Below are 20,532 nucleotides of genomic sequence, written 5' to 3' on the forward strand. Positions count from 1 at the left end.
TCTGGCTTAACTGTAGAAGACGTTTCTTCAGTTTCAGCATCCAGGCATCTGCTTTCTTCCAGCTGTTCCATGTTTGCTGATCAGACTCTTTTCTTCCACACTTGTACTGTTTACGAATACCTCTTTTCTCACTTCTGGATCATCTGGAGGGATGGAGCCAAGCTCCTCGGGGACTTTCGGCCATTGTGTTCCTGTTTTCTCCAGGAATTCTGGTCCTTTGCGCCATCTCTTTGAGTTCAGGAATGTTTCAACATGTAATTCTCTTCAGGCATCGTCGGCTGGGTTGTGTTTGGAGTTCGAATACCTCCACTGTTTTACTTTCGATAGGTCACGGATCATTGCCACCGTATTAGCCACAAAGGTATGGAATCTCTTGGTATCGTTGCGGATATATGTTTGCACAGACTGGCTGTCCAGGAAGTGAACTCCTCCAGTTCAATCTGGAGCTCCACCCTTAACATCCTGTCCACTCAAAGCCCTTAACTAACAATGCAGTTTTAAGAAAATACCAACAAAAAAAGTAAAATGTAAGAATAACAAATAATTAAAGAGCCGCAGTAAATAACAATAGCGAGGCTATATATACGGGGGTACCGGTACAATGTCAATGTGCGGGGGCACCGGTGTCGAGGTAATTGAGGTAATATGTACATGTAGGTAGAGTTATTAAAGTGACTGTGCATAGATAATAACTTTACTTCCGGCGCCGACAGAGATGGCCGCCTCGCTTCGCGTTCCTAGGAAACTATGCAGTTTTTTGTTTTTTTTACGTGTTATTTCTTACATTAGTACCTCAGGTCATCTTAGGTTTCATTACATACAGCCGAGAAGAACTACTGTATATAAGATCAGCGTCAACTCACCATCAGTACGACCAAGAATATGTTTTTCGCGACGCGGATCCTGTGTTCTGCCTTACAAACAGGACAACGGAATGGATCGCATGCAGCGACCCCAAAAAACGACTCCGAAAAAGAGGGAAACGTAGCGGTCTTCTGGTCAGACTACGGAGACCAGGGGTGGAAAAACCTTGGATCACTGTTACTCTAACTTCCTTCGACGCATATAAGGCCCTTTTTTTTTTTTTTTTTTTTTTTTTTTTTTTGAACCTTTATTTAACCAGGCAAGTCACTTCTTGAAACTCCCCATCCCGGATCCGGGTTTGTGACTAAAGCCTCAGGCTCATTAGCATAACGCAACGTTAACGATTTCTGAAAATCGCAAATAAAATTAAAATAATGCGTTTGCTCTCAAGCTTAGCCTTTTCTTAACAACACTGTCATCTCAGATTTTCAAAATATGCTTTTGAACCATAGAAATTGACTAATTTGTGTAAGAGTATGCAAAGCTAGCATAGCATTTTGTGTAGCATGTAGCACGCAACATTTTCACAAAAGCCAGATAACCAAATAAATAAAATCATTAACTTTGAAGAGCTTCGGATGTTTTCAATGAGGAGACTCTCAGTTACATAGCAAATGTGCAGTTTTTCAAAAAAATATTATTTGTGTAGGACAAATCGCTCCATTTTGTTCACGTTTGGCTATGAAAAAACCCTGTATACAGTTATAGCCTGAAGCTCATTAGCATAATGTAACGTTAACGATTTCTGAAAATCGCAAATAAAATGAAAATAATGCATCTGCTCTCAAGCTTAGCCTTTTCTTAACAACACTGTCATCTCAGATTTTCAAAATATGCTTTTGAACCATAGAAATTGACTAATTTGTGTAAGAGTATGCAAAGCTAGCAATGCATTTTGAATAACATGTAGCACGCAACATTTTCACAAAAACCAGATAACCAAATAAATAAAATCATTTACCTTTGAAGAGCTTCTGATGTTTTCAATGAGGAGACTCTCAGTTACACACCAAATGCGCAGTGTTTCCTGAAAGCGTCTGTGTGTAGGAGAAATCGTTCCGTTTTCTACATTGCGCCTGGCTACTGAAACGAAACGAAAATGCAGTCACCTACAACGTAAAACTTTTTCCGGATTAATTACATAATATCGACCGAAACATGGCAAACGTTGTTTGGAATCAGTCCTCAAGGTGTTTTTTCACATATCTCTTCATTGACATGCAGTTCGTGGAAGCTTGCTTTACTCTCTGTATTGTTTGGAAAAATACTGGCAGGTGACTTTTGCGCACCAATTTTGGCGCAGGACACCGGGCGGACACGTGGTAAATGTGGTCTCTTATGGTCAATCTTCCAATGATCTGCCTACAAATACGTCACAATGCTGCAGACACCTTGGGGAAACGACAGAAAGGGCAGACTCATTCCTCTTGCGTTCACAGCCATATAAGGAGATCATGACAAACAGAGCCTCAAAAATCCTTGTCATTTCCTGGATGCCATCTCATCTTGGTTTTGCCTGAAGCTCACGTTAAAGGGCACGCACAGAGAAGATCTTTGTATTTCTGGACACGTCAGAGTGTTTTCTTTCGAACAGTAGCAATTATATGCATAGTCGAGCATCTTTTTGTGACAAAATATCTTGTTTAAAACGGGAACGTTTTTCATCCAAAAATGAAATTGCGCCCCTAGAGTTCCAACAGGTTAAGAACACATTCTTATTTTCAATGATGGCCTGGGAACAGTGGGTTAACTGCCTGTTCAGGTGCAGAACGACAGATTGGTACCTTGTCAGCTCGGGGGTTTGGACTCACAACCTTCCGGTTACTAGTCCAAAGCTCTAACCACTAGGCTACCCTGCCGCCCCCCTTTTGGAAAAGCTGACCACAACTGCATTTTGCTGATACCTGCCTACAGACAAAAGCTAAAAAAAAGAAGCTCCCACGCTGAGGTCTGTCCAACGCTGGTCCGACCAAGCTGACTCCACACTCCAAGACTGCTTCCATCACGTGGACTGGGACATGTTTCGTATTGTGTCAAATAACAACATTGACGAATACGCTGATTCGGTGTGCGAGTTCATTAGAACGTGCGTTGAAGATGTCGTTCCCATAGCAACGATTAAAACATTCCCTAACCAGAACCCTTGGATTGATGGCAGCATTCGCGTGAAACTGAAAGCGCGAACCACTGCTTTCAATCAGGGCAAGGTGTCTGGTAACATGACTGAATACAAACAATGCAGCTATTCCCTCCGTAAGGCTATCAAACAAGCTAAGCGTCAGTACAGAGACAAAGTAGAATCCCAATTCAACGGCTCAGACACAAGAGGCATGTGGCAGGGTCTACAGTCAATCACGGACTACAGGAAGAAATCCAGCCCAGTCACGGACCAGGATGTCTTGCTCCCAGGCAGACTAAATAACTTTTTTGCCCGCTTTGAGGACAATACAGTGCCACTGACACTGCCTGCAACGGAAAAATGCGGTCTCTCCTTCACTGCAGCCGAGGTGAGTAAAACATTTAAACGTGTTAACCCTCGCAAGGCTGCAGGCCCAGACGGCATCCCCAGCCGCGCCCTCAGAGCATGCGCAGACCAGCTGGCTGGTGTGTTTACGGACATATTCAATCAATCCCTATACCAGTCTGCTGTTCCCACATGCTTCAAGAGGGCCACCATCGTTCCTGTTCCCAAGAAAGCTAAGGTAACTGAGCTAAACGACTACCGCCCCGTAGCACTCACTTCCTTCATCATGAAGTGCTTTGAGAGACTAGTCAAGGACCATATCACCTCCACCCTACCTGACTCCCTAGACCCACTCCAATTTGCTTACCGCTCAAATAGGTCCACAGACAATGCAATCTCAACCACACTGCACACTGCCCTAACCCATCTGGACAAGAGCAATACCTATGTGAGAATGCTGTTCATCGACTACAGCTCGGCATTCAACACCATAGTACCCTCCAAGCTCGTCATCAAGCTCGAGACCCTGGGTCTCGACCCCGCCCTGTGCAACTGGGTACTGGACTTCCTGACGGGCCGCCCCCAGGTGGTGAGGGTAGGTAACAACATCTCCTCCCTGCTGATCCTCAACACTGGGGCCCCACAAGGGTGCGTTCTGAGCCCTCTCCTGTACTCCCTGTTCACCCACGACTGCGTGGCCACGCACGCCTCCAACTCAATCATCAAGTTTGCGGACGACACAACAGTGGTAGGCTTGATTACCAACAACGACGAGACGGCCTACAGGGAGGAGGTGAGGGCCCTCGGAGTGTGGTGTCAGGAAAATAACCTCACACTCAACGTCAACAAAACTAAGGAGATGATTGTGGACTTCAGGAAACAGCAGAGGGAACACCCCCTATCCACATCGATGGAACAGTAGTGGAGAGAGTAGCAAGTTTTAAGTTCCTCGGCATACACATCACAGACAAACTGAATTGGTCCACTCACACAGACAGCATCGTGAAGAAGGCGCAGCAGCGCCTCTTCAACCTCAGGAGGCTGAAGAAATTTGGCTTGTCACCAAAAGCACTCACAAACTTCTACAGAGGCACAATCGAGAGCATCCTGGCGGGCTGTACCACCGCCTGGTACGGCAACTGCTCCGCCCTCAACCGTAAGGCTCTCCAGAGGGTAGTGAGGTCTGCACAACGCATCATCGGGGGCAAACTACCTGCCCTCCAGGACACCTACACCACCCGATGTTACAGGAAGGCCATAAAGATCATCAAGGACATCTACCACCCGAGCCACTGCCTGTTCACCCCGCTATCATCCAGAAGGCGAGGTCAGTACAGGTGCATCAAAACTGGGACCGAGAGACTGAAAAACAGCTTCTATCTCAAGGCCATCAGACTGTTAAACAGCCACCACTAACATTGAGTGGCTGCTGCCTACACACTGACACTTTAATAATGGGAATTGATGGGAAATGTTGTAAATATATCACTAGCCACTTTAAACAATGCTACCTTATATAATGTTACTTACCCTACATTATTCATCTCATATGCATACGTATATACTGTACTCTATATCATCGACTGCATCCTTATGTAATACATGTATCACTAGCCACTTTAACTATGCCACTTTGTTTACATACTCATCTCACATGTATATACTGTACTCGATACCATCTACTGTATCTTGCCTATGCTGCTCTGTACCATCACTCATTCATATATCCTTATGTACATATTCTTTATCCCCTTACACTGTGTATAAGACAGTAGATTAGGAATTGTTAGTTAGATTACTTGTTGGTTATTACTGCATTGTCGGAACTAGAAGCACAAGCATTTCGCTACACTCGCATTAACATCTGCTAACCATGTGTATGTGACAAATAAAATTTGATTTGATTTGATTTTAACAGAGTAGCAGCAGCGTTCCAGAGGTAGGGGGGGGGAGCAATGCAAATAGTCGCCATTTGATTAGCTGTTCAGGAGTCTTATTGTTTGGGGGTAGAAGCTCTTTAGAAGCCTTTTGGACCTAGACTTGGCTCTCCGGTACTTCTTGCTGTGCGTTAGCAGAGGGAACAGTCTATGACTAGGGTGGTTGGAGTTTTTCCTCTGACACCGCCTGGTATAGAGGTCCTGGATGGCAGGAAGCTTGGCCCCAGTGATGCACTGGGTTGTACACACTACCCTCTGTAGTGCCTTGTGGTGCAACCAGTGAGGATGCTCTCGATGGTGCAGCAGTAGAACCTTTTGAGGATCTGAGGACCCATGACAAATCTTTTCAGTCTCATGAGGGGGAAACGGTGTTGTCGTGCCCTCTTCACGACTGTCTTGGTGTATTTGGACCATGATAGTTTATTGGTGATGTGAACACCAAGGACGTCTCGACCTGCTCCACTACAGCCGTGTCAATGTGGATGGGGGCGTGTTCGGCCCTCCTTTTCCTGTAGTCCTCGATCATCTCCTTTGTCTTGCTCACATTGAATGGAGAGGTTGTTGTCCTGGCACCACACTGCCAGGTCTCTGACCTCCCTATAGGCTGTCTTGTCGTTGTCTGTGATCAGGCCAGCCACTGATGGTGTTGGAGTCGTGCTTGGCTACGCAGTCGTGGGTGAACAGGGAGTACAGGACTGAACACTCACCCCTGAGGGGCCCCCGTGTTGAGGATCAGCATGGCAGATGTGTTGTTGCCTACCCTTACCACCTGGGGACGGCCCGTCAGGAAGTCCAGGATCCAGTTGCAGGGGGAGGTGTTTAGTCCCAGGGTCCTTAGCTTAGTGATGAGCTTTGAGGGCACTATGGTCTTGAACACTGAGCTGTAGTCAATGGACAGCATTCTCACATATGCATTCCTTTTGTCCAGGTGGAACAGGGCAGTGTGGGTTGCATCATCTGTGTATCTGTTGTTGTGGTATGCAAATTGGAGTGGGTCTAGAGTGTCCAGGATAATGGTGTTGATGTGAGCCATGACCAGCCTTTCAAAGCACTTCATAGCTACAGACGTGAGTGCTATGGGGTGGTAGTCATTTAGGCAGGTTACCTTCGCTTTCACGGGCACAGGGACTATGGTCAGTCACTATGAGAGTGTTTATATTACACCTGGTTGTTCCTGCAGACTGCCAGTCACTGAGAGTATTTATGTCTAACCTGATTTATCCTGTAGGCTGTTAGTCACTATGAGAGTATTTACATCTAACCCAATTGGTCTTGCAGGCTGTCCGTCACTATGAGAACGCAGTGAAGCTGGGCGGTCATGACTCTCTGGTGGTGGACCTGGTAGAGCTGCTACTGAAGCTGCGTCAGTATGGCAAGGCCCAGAGGACTCTGATGACCGCTCTGCACTGTGATGATGGTACACTGACCGTCTCCAGCCTGAGGAGCAACGTACAGTACTTTCTGCTGCTAGCCAGAGCACACTATGCTGACCAGGAATCAGTCCAGGACACACTAGAGAAGGTAAGGCTTAGAGTTACTCTGGAGAAGGCCCAGGTTATGGTTACTATGGAGAAGGTCCGGGTTAGGGTTACTATGGAGAAGGTCAGGGTTAGAGTTAGGGTTACTATGGAGAAGGTCCAGGTTAGGGTTACTATGGAGAAGGTCAGGGTTAGAGTTATGGTTACTATGGAGAAGGTCCGGGTTAGGGTTACTATGGAGAAGGTCAGGGTTAGAGTTAGGGTTACTATGGAGAAGACCCAGGTTAGGGTTACTATGGAGAAGGTTAGAGTTAGGGTTACTATGGAGAAGGTCAGGGTTAGACTTAGGGTTACTATGGAGAAGGTTAGAGTTAGGTTTACTATGGAGAAGGTCAGGGTTAGAGTTAGGGTTTCTCTGGAGAAGGTCAGGGTTAGAGTTAGGGTTACTATGGAGAAGGTCAGGGTTAGAGTTAGGGTTACTATGGAGAATGTCAGGGTTAGAGTTAGGGATACTATGGAGAAGGTTAGGGTTACTATGGAGAAAGTTAGCGTTAGAGTTAGGGTTACTCTCGAGAAGGTCGGGGTTAAAGTTGGGGTTAATCTGGAGAAGGTCAGCGTTAGGGTTACTATGGAAAAGTTTAGAGTTGGGGTTACTGTGGAGAGGGTTTGGGATACTCTGGAGAAGGTCAGGGTTATAGTTAGGGTTACTCTGGAGAAGGTCAGGGTTAGAGTTAGGGTTACTCTGGAGAAGGTTAGATTTAGGGTTACTCTGGAGAAGATCAGGGTTAGAGTTATGGTTACTCTGGAGAAAGTTAGATTTCGGGTTACTCTGGAGAAGGTTAGCGTTAGGGTTACTCTGGAGAAGGTCAGGGTTAGGGTTACTATGGAGAAGGTTAGGGTTACTATGGAGAAGGTTAGCATTAGGGTTACTCTGGAGAAGGTTAGGGTTACTCTGGAGAAGGTTAGCGTTAGGGTTACTATGGAGAAGGTTAGGGTTACTATGGAGAAGGTTAGCGTTATGGTTACTCTGGAGAAGGTTAGGGTTACTATGGAGAAGGTTAGCGTTATGGTTACTCTGGAGAAGGTTAGGGTTACTCTGGAGAAGGTCAGGGTTAGGGTTACTATGGAGAAGGTTAGCGTTAGGGTTACTCTGGAGAAGGTTAGGGTTACTATGGATAAGGTTGGACTCACTACGCTGATCAGTCCAGGACCTCTTGGAGAAGGTCTTAGAACAATGACATGTTGATACAGTCATTTTCCACTTGTGTTAATGCTTTGGACAAAAGCGTCTGCTAAATGGGATATTATTGACCGTAACAGACAGTACAGTAAGTAGTATCTCTCAGTATGACTGTAGCCAGTGTGTGACGGTGTGACAAAGTGCTATGTGGTGATCTGTTTTCACTAATGGTAGCTCGTTTGAGAAGGACTTCCTTTACAAATGGGCTGTGTTCCACTTCCTTTACAATGGGCTGTGTTCCACTTCCTTTACAAATGGGCTGTGTTCCACTTCCTTTACAATGTGCTGTGTTCCACTTCCTTTACAATGGGCTGTGTTCCACTTCCTTTACAATGGGCTGTGTTCCACTTCCTTTACAATGGGCTGTGTTCCACTTCCTTTACAAATGGGCTGTGTTCCACTTCCTTTACAATGGGCTGTGTTCCACTTCCTTTACAATGGGCTGTGTTCCACTTCCTTTACAATGGGCTGTGTTCCACTTCCTTTACAATGGGCTGTGTTCCACTTCCTTTACAATGGGCTGTGTTCCACTTCCTTTACAATGGGCTGTGTTCCACTTCCTTTACAATGGGCTGTGTTCCACTTCCTTTACAAATGGGCTGTGTTCCACTTCCTTTACAATGGGCTGTGTTCCACTTCCTTTACAATGGGCTGTGTTCCACTTCCTTTACAATGGGCTGTGTTCCACTTCCTTTACAATGGGCTGTGTTCCACTTCCTTTACAATGGGCTGTGTTCCACTTCCTTTACAATGGGCTGTGTTCCACTGCCTTTACAATGGGCTGTGTTCCACTTCCTTTACAATGGGCTGTGTTCCACTTCCTTTACAATGGGCTGTGTTCCACTTCCTTTACAATGGGCTGTGTTCCACTTCCTTTACAATGGGCTGTGTTCCACTTCCTTTACAATGGGCTGTGTTCCACTTCCTTTACAATGGGCTGTGTTCCACTTCCTTTACAATGGGCTGTGTTCCACTTCCTTTACAATGGGCTGTGTTCCACTTCCTTTACAATGGGCTGTGTTCCACTTCCTTTACAATGGGCTGTGTTCCACTTCCTTTACAATGGGCTGTGTTCCACATCCTTTACAATGGGCTGTGTTCCACTTCCTTTACAATGGGCTGTGTTCCACTTCCTTTACAATGGGCTGTGTTCCACTTCCTTTACAATGGGCTGTGTTCCACTTCCTTTACAAATGGGCTGTGTTCCACTTCCTTTACAATGGGCTGTGTTCCACTTCCTTTACAATGGGCTGTGTTCCACTTCCTTTACAATGGGCTGTGTTCCACTTCCTTTACAATGGGCTGTGTTCCACTTCCTTTACAATGGGCTGTGTTCCACTTCCTTTACAATGGGCTGTGTTCCACTTCCTTTACAATGGGCTGTGTTCCACTGCCTTTACAATGGGCTGTGTTCCACTTCCTTTACAATGGGCTGTGTTCCACTTCCTTTACAATGGGCTGTGTTCCACTTCCTTTACAATGGGCTGTGTTCCACTTCCTTTACAATGGGCTGTGTTCCACTTCCTTTACAATGGGCTGTGTTCCACTTCCTTTACAATGGGCTGTGTTCCACTTCCTTTACAATGGGCTGTGTTCCACTTCCTTTACAATGGGCTGTGTTCCACTTCCTTTACAATGGGCTGTGTTCCACTTCCTTTACAATGGGCTGTGTTCCACATCCTTTACAATGGGCTGTGTTCCACTTCCTTTACAATGGGCTGTGTTCCACTTCCTTTACAATGGGCTGTGTTCCACTTCCTTTACAATGGGCTGTGTTCCACTGCCTTTACAATGGGCTGTGTTCCACTTCCTTTACAATGGGCTGTGTTCCACTTCCTTTACAATGGGCTGTGTTCCACTTCCTTTACAATGGGCTGTGTTCCACTTCCTTTACAATGGGCTGTGTTCCACTTCCTTTACAATGGGCTGTGTTCCACTTCCTTTACAATGGGCTGTGTTCCACTTCCTTTACAATGGGCTGTGTTCCACATCCTTTACAATGGGCTGTGTTCCACTTCCTTTACAATGGGCTGTGTTCCACTTCCTTTACAATGGGCTGTGTTCCACTTCCTTTACAATGGGCTGTGTTCCACTTCCTTTACAAATGGGCTGTGTTCCACTTCCTTTACAATGGGCTGTGTTCCACTTCCTTTACAATGGGCTGTGTTCCACTTCCTTTACAATGGGCTGTGTTCCACTTCCTTTACAATGGGCTGTGTTCCACTTCCTTTACAATGGGCTGTGTTCCACTTCCTTTACAATGGGCTGTGTTCCACTTCCTTTACAATGGGCTGTGTTCCACTTCCTTTACGATGGGCTGTGTTCCACTTCCTTTACAATGGGCTGTGTTCCACATCCTTTACAATGGGCTGTGTTCCACTTCCTTTACAATGGGCTGTGTTCCACTTCCTTTACAATGGGCTGTGTTCCACTTCCTTTACAATGGGCTGTGTTCCACTTCCTTTACAATGGGCTGTGTTCCACGGTGTTTCTCTCCCAGGCCCACAGTGTCCAGGTGAGTGTCCTGAAGCGGTGTCAGACAGAGCGCCCAGAGCTGCTGGAGCAGGAGAGAACCGTGCTGTGTTCCATCTGTTGTCAGCTGGCCAGACACTACCGTAGCAGGACCGCTGTAGACAGGACCAAGTATTACTACAACCAGGCTATAGTAGCCATCGGGAGGACAGACAACAAGGTTAGTATTACTACAACCAGGCTATAGTAGCCATCGGGAGGACAGACAACAAGGTTAGTATTACTACAACCAGGCTATAGTAGCCATCGGGAGGACAGACAACAAGGTTAGTATTACTACAACCAGGCTATAGTAGCCATCAGGAGAACAGACAACAAGGTTAGTATTACTACAACCAGGCTATAGTAGCCATCGGGAGGACAGACAACAAGGTTAGTATTACTACAACCAGGCTATAGTAGCCATCGGGAGGACAGACAACAAGGTTAGTATTACTACAACCAGGCTATAGTAGCCATCGGGAGGACAGACAACAAGGTTAGTATTACTATAACCAGGCTATAGTAGCCATCAGGAGGACAGACAACAAGGTTAGTATTACTACAACCAGGCTATAGTAGCCATCAGGAGGACAGACAACAAGGTTAGTATTACTACAACCAGGCTATAGTAGCCATCGGGAGGACAGACAACAAGGTTAGTATTACTACAACCAGGCTATAGTAGCCATCGGGAGGACAGACAACAAGGTTAGTATTACTACAACCAGGCTATAGTAGCCATCAGGAGAACAGACAACAAGGTTAGTATTACTACAACCAGGCTATAGTAGCCATCGGGAGGACAGACAACAAGGTTAGTATTACTACAACCAGGCTATAGTAGCCATCGGGAGGACAGACAACAAGGTTAGTATTACTACAACCAGGCTATAGTAGCCATCGGGAGGACAGACAACAAGGTTAGTATTACTATAACCAGGCTATAGTAGCCATCGGGAGGACAGACAACAAGGTTAGTATTACTACAACCAGGCTATAGTAGCCATCAGGAGGACAGACAACAAGGTTAGTATTACTACAACCAGGCTATAGTAGCCATCAGGAGGACAGACAACAAGGTTAGTATTACTACAACCAGGCTATAGTAGCCATCAGGAGGACAGACAACAAGGTTGGTATTACTACAACCAGGCTATAGTAGCCATCAGGAGGACAGACAACAAGGTTAGTATTACTACAACCAGGCTATAGTAGCCATCAGGAGGACAGACAACAAGGTTAGTATTACTACAACCAGGCTATAGTAGCCATCAGGAGGACAGACAACAAGGTTAGTATTACTACAACCAGGCTATAGTAGCCATCAGGAGGACAGACAACAAGGTTAGTATTACTACAACCAGGCTATAGTAGCCATCAGGAGGACAGACAACAAGGTTAGTATTACTACAACCAGGCTATAGTAGCCATCAGGAGGACAGACAACAAGGTTAGTATTACTACAACCAGGCTATAGTAGCCATCAGGAGAACAGACAACAAGGTTAGTATTACTACAACCAGGCTATAGTAGCCATCAGGAGAACAGACAACAAGGTTAGTATTACTACAACCAGGCTATAGTAGCCATCAGGAGAACAGACAACAAGGTTAGTATTACTACAACCAGGCTATAGTAGCCATCAGGAGGACAGACAACAAGGTTAGTATTACTACAACCAGGCTATAGTAGCCATCAGGAGGACAGACAACAAGGTTAGTATTACTACAACCAGGCTATAGTAGCCATCAGGAGGACAGACAAGGTTAATTCATTTAAACTCAGTTTTTCACAATTCCTGACATTTAATCGTAGTAAATATTCCCTGTCTTAGGTCAGTTAGGAAGACCACTTTATTTTAAGAATGTAAAATGTCAGAATAATAGTAGAGAGAATGATTTATTTCAGCTTTTAATTTTTTCATTACATTCCCAGTGGGTCAGAAGTTTACATACACTCAATTAGTATTTGGTAGCATTGCCTTTAAATTGTTTAACTTGGGTCAAATGTTTCGGGTAGCCTTCCACAAGCTTCCCAAAATAAGTTGTGTGAATTTTGGCTCATTCCTCCTGACAGACCTGGTGTGACTGAGTCAGGTTTGTAGGCCTCCTTGCTCGCACATGCTTTTTCAGTTCTGCCCACAAATGTTCTATGTGATTGAGGTCGAGGCTTTGTGATGGCCACTCCAATACCTTGACTTTGTTGTCCTTAAGCCATTTTGACACAACTTTGGAAGTATGCTTGGGGTCATTGTTCATTTGGAAGACCCAGTTGTGACCAAGCTTTAACTTCCTGACTGATGCCTTGAGATGTTGCTTCAATATATCCACATAATTTTCCAGCCTCATGATGCCATCTATTTTGTGAAGTGCACCAGTCCCTCCTGCAGCAAAGCACCCCCACAACATGATGCTGCCACCCCTGTGCTTCACGGTTGGGATGGTGTTCTTCGGCTTGCAAGCCTCCCCCTTTTTCCTCCAAACATAATGATGGTTATTATGGCCAAACAGTTGTATTTTTGTTTGATCAGACCAGAGGACATTTCTCCATAAAGTACGATCTTTGTCCCCATGTGCAGTTACAAACCCGTAGTCTGGGTTTTTTATGGAGGTTTTGGAGCAGTGTTTTCTTCCTTGCTGAGCGGCCTTTCAGGTTATGTCGAGATAGGACTCGTTTTACTGTGGATATAGATACTTTTGTACCTGTTTCCTCCAGCATCTTCACAAGGTCCTTTGCTGTTGTTCTAGGATTGAGTTGCACTTTTCACACCAAAGTACGTTCATCTCTAGTAGACAGAACGGGTCTCTTTTCTGAGCAGTGTGGCGGCTGCGTGGTCCCATGCTGTTTATACTTGCATACTATTGTTTGTACAGATGAACATGGTACCTTCAGGCATTTGGAAATTGCTCCCAAGGATGAACCAGACTTGTGGAGGTCTACTATTTTTTTTCTGAGGTCTTGGCTGATTTCTTTCGATTTTCCCATGATGTTAAGCAAAGGGGCACTGAGTATGAAGGTAGGCCTTGAAATACATCCACAGGTACACCTCCAATTGACTCAAATGACATTAATTAGCCTATCAGAAGCTTCTAAAGCCGTGACATCATTTTCTGGAATTTAAAGTTTGAAGGCACAGTCAACTTAGTGTATGTAAACTTCTGACCCACTGGAATTGTGATACAGTGAATTATAAGTGAAATAATCTGTCTGTAAACAATTGTTGGAAAAATGACTTGTGTCATGCACAAATGATGTCCTCACCGATTTGCCAAAACTATAGTTTGTTAACAAGAAATTTGTGGAGTGGTTGAAAAACGAGTTTTAATGATTCCAACCTAAGTGGATGTAAACTTCCCACTTCAACTGTATGTACAGTATGTAGATCTGATCTATACCTTCAACTGTATCTATATTCTGCAGATCTGATCTATATCTTCAACTGTATCTATATTCTGCAGATCTGATCTATATCTTCAACTGTATCTATATTCTGCAGATCTGATCTATATCTTCAACTGTATCTATATTCTGTAGATCTGATCTATATCTTCAACTGTATCTATATTCTGTAGATCTGATCTATATCTTCAACTGTATCTATATTCTGCAGATCTGATCTATATCTTCAACTGTATCTATATTCTGTAGATCTGATCTATATCTTCAACTGTATCTATATTCTGTAGATCTGATCTATATCTTCAACTGTATCTATATTCTGCAGATTGGATCTATATCTTCAACTGTATCTATATTCTGCAGATCTGATCTATATCTTCAACTGTATCTATATTCTGCAGATCTGATCTATATCTTCAACTGTATCTATATTCTGTAGATCTGATCTATATCTTCAACTGTATCTATATTCTGCAGATCTGATCTATATCTTCAACTGTATCTATATTCTGCAGATCTGATCTATATCTTCAACTGTATCTATATTCTGCAGATCTGATCTATATCTTCAACTGTATCTATATTCTGCAGATCTGATCTATATCTTCAACTGTATCTATATTCTGTAGATCTGATCTATATCTTCAACTGTATCTATATTCTGCAGATCTGATCTATATCTTCAACTGTATCTATATTCTGCAGATCTGATCTATACTCCCCTCTCAGATCAGTCTGGAGTTAGCCCAGTTTTACCTGGAGAATGGGAAGACGGATGAAGCCCTGATGCAGGTTGAAGAGGTGCTGGCGAAGGATGCCCTCCACCCTGACGCCACAATGGTACAATCCTCTCTCCTCTATATACACGATATATGCAAAAGTATGTGGACACCCCATTCAAATGAGTGGATTCAGATATTTCAGCCACACCCGTTGCTGACAGGTGTATACAATTGAGCACACAGCCATGCAATCTCCATAGACAAACACTGGCAGTAGAATGGCCGTACTGAAGAGCTCGGTGACTTCAAACGTGGCACGGTCATGGGATGCCCCCTTTCCAATAAGTCAGTTCGTCAAATTTCTGCCCTGGTAGAGATGCCCGGTCAGATTTACCAGTGGAGGGCCACCAGTGGAGGTCTACCAGTGGAGGTCTACCAGTGGAGGTCTACCAGTGGAGGTCTACCAGTGGAGGTCTACCAAAAATGTTTTGGGACGTACTCAGAGGACGTTATTAGCATGTTTTATCCACTCCTATATAAACAGTGGATTATCAGACACTCAACAACAAGGCCTGATTTCATTATTACTGAAACAGGATCCTAGTGGGAAATATAAAGATCAGGTCCTCTATATAACACCCCCTTGACGCCGCAATGGTTTAGTCCTCTCTCCTCTATATAACACTCCCGTGACGCCGCAATGGTTTAGTCCTCTCTCCTCTATATAACACCCCCCTGACGCCGCAATGGTTTAGTCCTCTCTCCTCTATATAACACTCCCGTGACGCCGCAATGGTTTAGTCCTCTCTCCTCGATATAACACCCCCCAGAGGCCACAATGGTTTAGTCCTCTCTCCTCTATATAACATCCCCCACAGTCCATAATGGTTTAGTCCTCTCTCCTCTATATAACACTCCCGTGACGCCACAATGGTTTAGTCCTCTCTCCTCTATATAACACCCCCCTGACGCCGCAATGGTTTAGTCCTCTCTCCTCTATATAACACTCCCGTGACGCCGCAATGGTTTAGTCCTCTCTCCTCGATATAACACCCCCCAGAGGCCACAATGGTTTAGTCCTCTCTCCTCTATATAACACTCCCGTGACGCCGCAATGGTTTAGTCCTCTCTCCTCGATATAACACCCCCCAGAGGCCACAATGGTTTAGTCCTCTCTCCTCGATATAACATCCCCCAGAGGCCACAATGGTTTAGTCCTCTCTCCTCTATATAACACCCCCCTGACGCCGCAATGGTTTAGTCCTCTCTCCTCTATATAACACTCCCGTGACGCCGCAATGGTTTAGTCCTCTCTCCTCGATATAACACCCCCCAGAGGCCACAATGGTTTAGTCCTCTCTCCTCTATATAACATCTCCCACAGTCCATAATGGTTTAGTCCTCTCTCCTCTATATAACACTCCCGTGACGCCACAATGGTTTAGTCCTCTCTCCTCTATATAACACCCCCCTGACGCCGCAATGGTTTAGTCCTCTCTCCTCTATATAACACTCCCGTGACGCCGCAATGGTTTAGTCCTCTCTCCTCGATATAACACCCCCCAGAGGCCACAATGGTTTAGTCCTCTCTCCTCTATATAACATCCCCCAGAGGCCACAATGGTTTAGTCCTCTCTCCTCGATATAACATCCCCCAGAGGCCACAATGGTTTAGTCCTCTCTCCTCGATATAACACCCCCCAGAGGCCACAATGGTTTAGTCCTCTCTCCTCGATATAACATCCCCCAGAGGCCACAATGGTTTAGTCCTCTCTCCTCTATATAACACCCCCCTGACGCCGCAATGGTTTAGTCCTCTCTCCTCTATATAACACTCCCGTGACGCCGCAATGGTTTAGTCCTCTCTCCTCGATATAACACCCCCCAGAGGCCACAATGGTTTAGTCCTCTCTCCTCTATATAACATCCCCCAGAGGCCACAATGGTTTAGTCCTCTCTCCTCGATATAACACCCCCAGAGGCCACAATGGTTTTTCCTCTCTCCTCGATATAACACCCCCAGAGGCCACAATGGTTTAGTCCTCTCTCCTCGATATAACACCCCCAGAGGCCACAATGGTTTAGTCCTCTCTCCTCGATATAACATCCCCCAGAGGCCACAATGGTTTAGTCCTCTCTCCTCGATATAACACCCCCCAGAGACCACAATGGTTTAGTCCTCTCTCCTCGATATAACATCCCCCAGAGGCCACAATGGTTTAGTCCTCTCTCCTCGATATAACACCCCCCAGAGGCCACAATGGTTTAGTCCTCTCTCCTCGATATAACACCCCCACAGTCCATAATGGTTTAGTCCTCTCTCCTCTATATAACATCCCCAGAGGCCACAATGGTTTAGTCCTCTCTCCTCGATATAACACCCCCCAGAGGCCACAATGATTTTTTCCTCTCTCCTCGATATAACACCCCCCAGAGGCCACAATGGTTTAGTCCTCTCTCCTCGATATAACACCCCCCAGAGGCCACAATGGTTTAGTCCTCTCTCCTCGATATAACACCCCCCACAGTCCATAATGGTTTAGTCCTCTCTCCTCGATATAACACCCCCCAGAGGCCACAATGGTTTAGTCCTCTCTCCTCGATATAACACCCCCCACAGTCCATAATGGTTTAGTCCTCTCTCCTCGATATAACACCCCCCAGAGGCCACAATGGTTTAGTCCTCTCTCCTCTATATAACACTCCCGTGACGCCGCAATGGTTTAGTCCTCTCTCCTCGATATAACACCCCCCAGAGGCCACAATGGTTTAGTCCTCTCTCCTCTATATAACACTCCCGTGACGCCGCAATGGTTTAGTCCTCTCTCCTCGATATAACACCCCCCAGAGGCCACAATGGTTTAGTCCTCTCTCCTCGATATAACATCCCCAGAGGCCACAATGGTTTAGTCCTCTCTCCTCTATATAACACCCCCTGACGCCGCAATGGTTTAGTCCTCTCTCCTCTATATAACACTCCCGTGGCCGCAATGGTTTAGTCCTCTCTCCTCGATATAACACCCCCAGAGGCCACAATGGTTTAGTCCTCTCTCCTCTATATAACATCTCCCACAGTCCATAATGGTTTAGTCCTCTCTCCTCTATATAACACTCCCGTGACGCCACAATGGTTTAGTCCTCTCTCCTCTATATAACACCCCCCTGACGCCGCAATGGTTTAGTCCTCTCTCCTCTATATAACACTCCCGTGACGCCGCAATGGTTTAGTCCTCTCTCCTCGATATAACACCCCCCAGAGGCCACAATGGTTTAGTCCTCTCTCCTCTATATAACATCCCCCAGAGGCCACAATGGTTTAGTCCTCTCTCCTCGATATAACATCCCCCAGAGGCCACAATGGTTTAGTCCTCTCTCCTCGATATAACACCCCCCAGAGGCCACAATGGTTTAGTCCTCTCTCCTCGATATAACATCCCCCAGAGGCCACAATGGTTTAGTCCTCTCTCCTCTATATAACACCCCCCTGACGCCGCAATGGTTTAGTCCTCTCTCCTCTATATAACACTCCCGTGACGCCGCAATGGTTTAGTCCTCTCTCCTCGATATAACACCCCCCAGAGGCCACAATGGTTTAGTCCTCTCTCCTCTATATAACATCCCCCAGAGGCCACAATGGTTTAGTCCTCTCTCCTCGATATAACACCCCCCAGAGGCCACAATGGTTTTTTCCTCTCTCCTCGATATAACACCCCCCAGAGGCCACAATGGTTTAGTCCTCTCTCCTCGATATAACACCCCCCAGAGGCCACAATGGTTTAGTCCTCTCTCCTCGATATAACATCCCCCAGAGGCCACAATGGTTTAGTCCTCTCTCCTCGATATAACACCCCCCAGAGACCACAATGGTTTAGTCCTCTCTCCTCGATATAACATCCCCCAGAGGCCACAATGGTTTAGTCCTCTCTCCTCGATATAACACCCCCCAGAGGCCACAATGGTTTAGTCCTCTCTCCTCGATATAACATCCCCAGAGGCCACAATGGTTTAGTCCTCTCTCCTCGATATAACACCCCCCAGAGGCCACAATGGTTTAGTCCTCTCTCCTCGATATAACACCCCCCACAGTCCATAATGGTTTAGTCCTCTCTCCTCTATATAACATCCCCCAGAGGCCACAATGGTTTAGTCCTCTCTCCTCGATATAACACCCCCCAGAGGCCACAATGATTTTTTCCTCTCTCCTCGATATAACACCCCCCAGAGGCCACAATGGTTTAGTCCTCTCTCCTCGATATAACACCCCCCAGAGGCCACAGTGGTTTAGTCCTCTCTCCTCGATATAACACCCCCCAGAGGCCACAATGGTTTAGTCCTCTCTCCTCGATATAACACCCCCCAGAGGCCACAATGGTTTAGTCCTCTCTCCTCGATATAACATCCCCCAGAGGCCACAATGGTTTAGTCCTCTCTCCACTTTGTACATGATACGTGCTCGAGCACACTGGGGAGGTTGACATAAGCACCATGTTCCTGTGTCTGCCTGAAGGTGTACGGAGATATCAAGTTGAAGGAGGAGAAGTTTGGTGAGTCTGTGGAGATATTCCTTGGACTGATGGACAGATGCCCAGGTACATGTTATATTTTAAACAGACTACCGTTACTGGGTCTCATGTTTATTTGGATTCTGTCTGGGTATCTTACCCATGTACCCAGGGGTATTCAAATCTGACCCTACGAGGTCCAGATTACAGCTGGTTTTCTCTTCTACCTGATAATTATTTGCACCTACCTGGTGTCCCAGGTCTAAACCAGGCCCTGATTAGAGGGAAATCACCCACCTGGTGTCCCAGGTCTAAATCAGTCCCTGATTAGAGGGGAATCACCCACCTGGTGTCCCAGGTCTAAATCAGTCCCTGATTAGAGGGGAATCACCCACCTGGTGTCCCAGGTCTAAATCAGTCCCTGATTAGAGGGGAATCACCCACCTGGTGTCCCAGGTCTAAATCAGTCCCTGATTAGAGGGGAATCACCCACCTGGTGTCCCAGGTCTAAATCAGTCCCTGATTAGAGAGGAATCACCCACCTGGTGTCCCAGGTCTAAATCAGTCCCTGATTAGAGGGGAATCACCCACCTGGTGTCCCAGGTCTAAATCAGGCCCTGATTAGAGGGGAATCACCCACCTGGTGTCCCAGGTCTAAATCAGGCCCTGATTAGAGGGGAATCACCCACCTGGTGTCCCAGGTCTAAATCAGTCCCTGATTAGAGAGGAATCACCCACCTGGTGTCCCAGGTCTAAATCAGTCCCTGATTAGAGGGGAATCACCCACCTGGTGTCCCAGGTCTAAATCAGGCCCTGATTAGAGGGGAATCACCCACCTGGTGTCCCAGGTCTAAATGAGTCCCTGATTAGAGGGGAATCACCCACCTGGTGTCCCAGGTCTAAATCAGTCCCTGATTAGAGGGGAATCACCCACCTGGTGTCCCAGGTCTAAACCAGTCCCTGATTAGATTGGAATCACCCACCAGGTGTCCCAGGTCTAAATCAGTCCCTGATTAGAGGGGAATCACCCACCTGGTGTCCCAGGTCTAAATCAGGCCCCTTTGCGTCCTGTTCCAGAGTTGAGGGATCTAGACGTTGAATTCAGTGTATAGCAGCATATATTGTGTACTGCTGTGTAATGGTGTTGTTACTGTCCCATAGATAACTACGTGTTCCTGGCCAAGTGCATCCAGGTGCTGAGACGGTCAGCCAGACTGGATGACGCCCTGGCTCTGTTTCAAGCCTGTGAGCACCACAACCACGGAGCTACCACTGAGCCTGGATACAACTACTGTAAAGGCCTTTACTACTGGTGAGTGTCTATTACAACAACTACTGTAAAGACCTTTACTACTGGTGAGTGTCTATTACAACAACTACTGTAAAGACCTTTACTACTGGTGAGTGTCTAT

At 46.0% G+C, this 20,532-nt stretch overlaps 1 protein-coding gene across 1 annotated transcript in view; it reads left to right on the forward strand.

Annotated features, from left to right (window-relative positions):
• The window catches only part of LOC135517097 (tetratricopeptide repeat protein 21B-like), an 87,511-nt gene that overhangs the window by 37,819 nt on the left and 29,160 nt on the right, over window positions 1-20,532 (forward strand). The window contains exons 18-22 of the mRNA XM_064941120.1: window positions 6,544-6,786; window positions 10,484-10,675; window positions 14,626-14,736; window positions 19,126-19,207; window positions 20,282-20,432. Coding sequence (XP_064797192.1) covers window positions 6,544-6,786; window positions 10,484-10,675; window positions 14,626-14,736; window positions 19,126-19,207; window positions 20,282-20,432 — 779 coding nt within the window. The remainder of the gene's footprint in view (window positions 1-6,543; window positions 6,787-10,483; window positions 10,676-14,625; window positions 14,737-19,125; window positions 19,208-20,281; window positions 20,433-20,532) is intronic.

This window comes from Oncorhynchus masou, chromosome 28, assembly GCF_036934945.1.
Source record: "Oncorhynchus masou masou isolate Uvic2021 chromosome 28, UVic_Omas_1.1, whole genome shotgun sequence".
In the NCBI taxonomy this organism is placed as follows: Eukaryota; Metazoa; Chordata; class Actinopteri; order Salmoniformes; family Salmonidae; genus Oncorhynchus; species Oncorhynchus masou.